Source organism: Protobothrops mucrosquamatus, unplaced genomic scaffold, assembly GCF_001527695.2.
Source record: "Protobothrops mucrosquamatus isolate PMUCROS unplaced genomic scaffold, P.Mucros_1.0 scaffold3231, whole genome shotgun sequence".
NCBI lineage: Eukaryota > Metazoa > Chordata > Lepidosauria > Squamata > Viperidae > Protobothrops > Protobothrops mucrosquamatus.
This window is the reverse complement of record NW_015389228.1, coordinates 99786-103901: the sequence shown is the minus strand read 5'-3', so window position 1 is coordinate 103901 and position 4116 is coordinate 99786. Positions and strand designations below refer to the sequence as shown.

Sequence of the window (4116 nt, the reverse complement as noted above, 5' to 3'; positions counted from 1 at the left end):
GAAGAGGGCGGCCGGGCGACTATCTGATGACGCGATGAGTGAGGAATAGTAGTTAGTCCTAGCCACTCTCATCGCCACTAGGTAGGATCTAACATGTGTCCTTACCTGTGTTCGAGCGGGTTCGGTTCGGCTGGCCCTCCAACGGCTCTCTAGGCGTCTTTTCCGGCGTTTCATCTCTCTCAGCTCCCCGGTAAACCAGTAAAATTTTGTCTTCATTGCCACATATTTAGTTAGAAGAAGGACAGAGAGGGGTAGTTCTCAGTTAGCCAAAACAATTCACATGTATGGGAATCAAGGTCATTGCTGATAATATTTTGGTGGGCTGGAGCAGCTGGAAGGAGTGCCCGCATTTTCTAAAATTTGGTGAATGTGATTTATGACAGCAATTTGGGGTGCGGAATGTAGCTTGCAACTTTGTAACCTAGGGGAGGAGAACTTAGTCTTGGGTTCACCTTTGTATGTGCCGTTATGTTGTAGCCAAATAAAAATGTTCTTTAAGGAAGAAATTCTTGCCTTGAAGTTCTTTTACATGGTCTCATCTATCGGAACTATGACAGGAAGTCCAGTTGTCTTTTGAAACAAAGGGACAACCATACCTGGATGATTGAGAATCTCCAAAGACACTTTGAGAATTTGCAGGATTACCTATCCATTAGGGAATCTAACTGCTTCCCTAGGTGTCACAGAATGGACAAGTTGTAAGTCCTTTCTTTATCAGAACCTAGATAGGTTCTGTGCCTTTTCCATAGCTTCCCTACCTACTCTCTGAGATCCAGTAAGTCTCTACATTCTGAGCCTTCCCCAAAACTTTAAAGATCTGATTTTTCCCACAAGAGATGGGATAGTGAGAGGGTGGAGCCCAGCAAAGCTCTACAGTTTGTTTAGATGTATGGGGATATGCTGTATTTGGGGTACTGGGAAGTTTCATGCTGGTGTTTCTCTCTCTCTCTCTCTCTCTCTCTCTCTCTCTCTCTCTCTCTCTCTCTCTCTCTCTCTCTCTCTCTCTCTCTCTCTCTCTCTCTCTCCTCTCTCTCTCTGTGTGTGTGTGTGTCTCTGTCTCTGTCTCTCTGTCTCTGTCTCTGTCTCTCTCTCTCTCTCTCTCTCTCTCTCTCTCTCTCCTCTCTCTCTCTCTCTGTGATTACTGTTTATTTTATTGTTTGGTATTAGCCACCCAGAGTTATGCCATGTAAGATGGATGACTATATAAATCTTTTAAAATAAATAAATCGCCCCACCTTCCTTTTCTCAGCACCACAAAAACCTGTGGAGGTCAAAGGGAAGGGAGGTAGAATTCCTCCATTTGGCCAAAAAACAATTACTTGTCTCCAGTCCTTGAGTCTCCCTTTGTCATTTGTTGTACAGCTTGTCATAAATTTAAACTAAAATATGCTTTCTATAAGAAGACTAATAGAACAACCTCTATATGCAATGGCTTAATGGAGGTTAAGAAAAAGCAGAGTTATCTCTGCAAGCAGGATGGAGTTCTGTGCATAGACTGATCTTTGGGGCCTTTGGTGTTCTCTGAACTTGGTGATTTTCTTGAAGACTTTGTGCATTACCAAACATCGTCATCATTTCACTGACAATGTCAACTAACTTGGCAGTGAAATGTCTGCAACAAAGCCACCAAGCTTAGAGAATACCAAGGACCCCAAATTTCAACTCTGCGCTGGCCAATATTCTCTTCTATCAGATTGATCTGTGGGTGCAGATCATGACTGTTGAGATTTTCACTGGCCATGATAATAGGCCTTACAATGGGGGTGAGCTGAATCTACTTTGGATCTATCAGATTCAAAGACTCTTCAGTTTCTGGGGGTATCAGGATTACCTCCTCTATTCAAGCTTGGGAAAAAAAACATCACTAATTTTATTTCACTCTGAGAGCAAAGGAAAGATAGCAATGCGATATGTAAAGAAAAGCCATTCCTCATATCTTCTACCTGGATTTCCCTCCATCTCTTTAGAATTGCACAAAGTTTAGGTTTCTGAAGGAAGGGGTATTCTTAATTATATGCAATATCCTTGATTTGCTTTTTTTTTCTCAGCTGTCAAATTAAAACTAGCTTGCTATTACTTCTCTCTAGTCACTAAAAACAGGATTGAAAATAACTTTTTTATAACATTGTTTTAAAAACATACCGGAGAACACTTTTGATCTTGGAAATTGGTCTTACTGCTTCTAGGTTGGTGCCATTGAATTATTTCTCAATACTATGCCTGTTTTTTTAAATAGGCTGTGTTTCTAACATGGCTCGTTCCAGGATTTTTCCTCTCCCAGATGATTTACTGTTAAAGGAAAGTTTAAAAATTATATTGATCAATAAGTAATAAATGCATACATCTGATTGCAAATTCCTTCCTAGGACTAAAGATGACAGCATGCAACTTCTTGAGGTGGATCAAAATGGAACCTTGGAGATTAGAGAAACAAGGAAAGAAGATGCTGGATTTTATACCTGCCTGGTGAAAAACTCTGTTGGGAAACGTGCCATCACTGCTACTCTCACTGTCAGAGGTGATATAAATGTGAACATAAGCAATAGTTGAAGATGCAGTTAATTTTATTGCATGCAATAAAATGCTTGCACTTGGCTGTAAGGGCAGAATAAGAATTGCTGTTTGCCCTTCACACATCTCTCTAAGCTGGCTTGTTTTCTTGCAGATGTTTCATTACCCAAACTGGGTAACATCATCAGTGCTAGTGCCAACAGTCATGATGTTTGGGTAATGAAACATCTGCAAGAAAACAAGCAAGCTCAGGGAACACCAAGGACCCGTCATTTTAACCCTGAGCTACACTCACCTTTATTGAATTTACACATCTGTCTCAAATGATTAAGGTAGCCAGGAATCATAGCTGTAATGAGCCCATTAGCTACAATGGTAAAAAAGTAGAGAGGGGAAACAGTTTTGCTGAAGTTGAATGGAGTTATAACTTCTTCTTTATTTACAACTATTTATCATCATTTTCATTTTTTCATTAATTGTGTCCTTTGTATATCAATAGTGATAATGATGAAGATGATTAGTTTTTGTACATGCCTTACCATGTGAAAGTGTCAGTGTATAGTAAAAGCATTTTGAAATGTTCTCCATAAATATTTTGCAAAATACACAATTTGTATGTTGGTAAAGCAAAACACATTTAACAACATATTTTAAAAATGGGTATGTACATTTCTCTCACATGAAAAACAGGATTAATAGTTTGTGATAAATTTAATATTTTATATTACATCAATTCCAGTAAATATTCCTTTTGTATAGGGATAAATAAGATAAAATGTGTAATTCATTTAATGAAAGAACCTGCTATATATTTTGCCATCGGAATGCAATTTTACAACCAAATGATAAAATTGGCCATGGGTTTGGTTTTTTTCTCAATTTTTTAGATGCGACCAAAATTTCAATTATACCTAAGAATCCACAAGTTTTGAAATCACATTCAGTTTTACTGAAATGTCATTCTGAATGTGACCCACATTTGAAACACCAGTTTAAAATTTCTTGGAAAAAGGATGGAGAGGAACTGGAGATGAATGACACTGAGGATGGAAGGTAACAAGAGAATGGTTTGCCTTTATTCTTTTCCTTTAATATCACAGGAATAACCATATGTATTTTTTTGTACGATCGTCTGACTTTTATCATCTATTTATTTAGTTGTATATCCCACCTTTATTGTTTTTACAAATAACTCAAAGCAGCAAACATGTATATTCATCCTCCAATATTCCCCTCAACAACAATCCTGTGAGGTGAGGTGGGCCGAAAGTAACTGGTCCAAGGTCACCCAGCTGATTTTTGATGGCTAAGGCAGGACTAGAATTCACAGTCTCCCACTTTCTAACTTTGTGCCTTAACCATTAGACCAGGGGTGGACAACTACGGCCCCTTTACAACCTGAACTATGCTGGCTGAGGAATTCTGGGACTTGAAGTCCACAGGTTGTAAAGGGGCCACAGCTGCCCATCCTTGCACTAGGCCAAACTGGCTCTCATCATGCTGTGCTTTGGGGTCACTTCTGCATTAGGACTAACTGTGACTTCATGCTATACAACCAACAAAGGAATAAAATGAAGAGCACAAGAGGAATAGGAAAAAAAAATT

General features: G+C 38.9%; 1 protein-coding gene across 1 annotated transcript in view; it reads left to right on the top strand.

Moving 5' to 3' along the window:
* Positions 1 to 4116, top strand: part of CHL1 (cell adhesion molecule L1 like) — an 84002-nt gene that overhangs the window by 44987 nt on the left and 34899 nt on the right. The window contains exons 12-13 of the mRNA XM_015826678.1: positions 2367 to 2518; positions 3399 to 3564. Of these exons, the coding sequence (XP_015682164.1) occupies positions 2367 to 2518; positions 3399 to 3564 (318 nt within the window). The remainder of the gene's footprint in view (positions 1 to 2366; positions 2519 to 3398; positions 3565 to 4116) is intronic.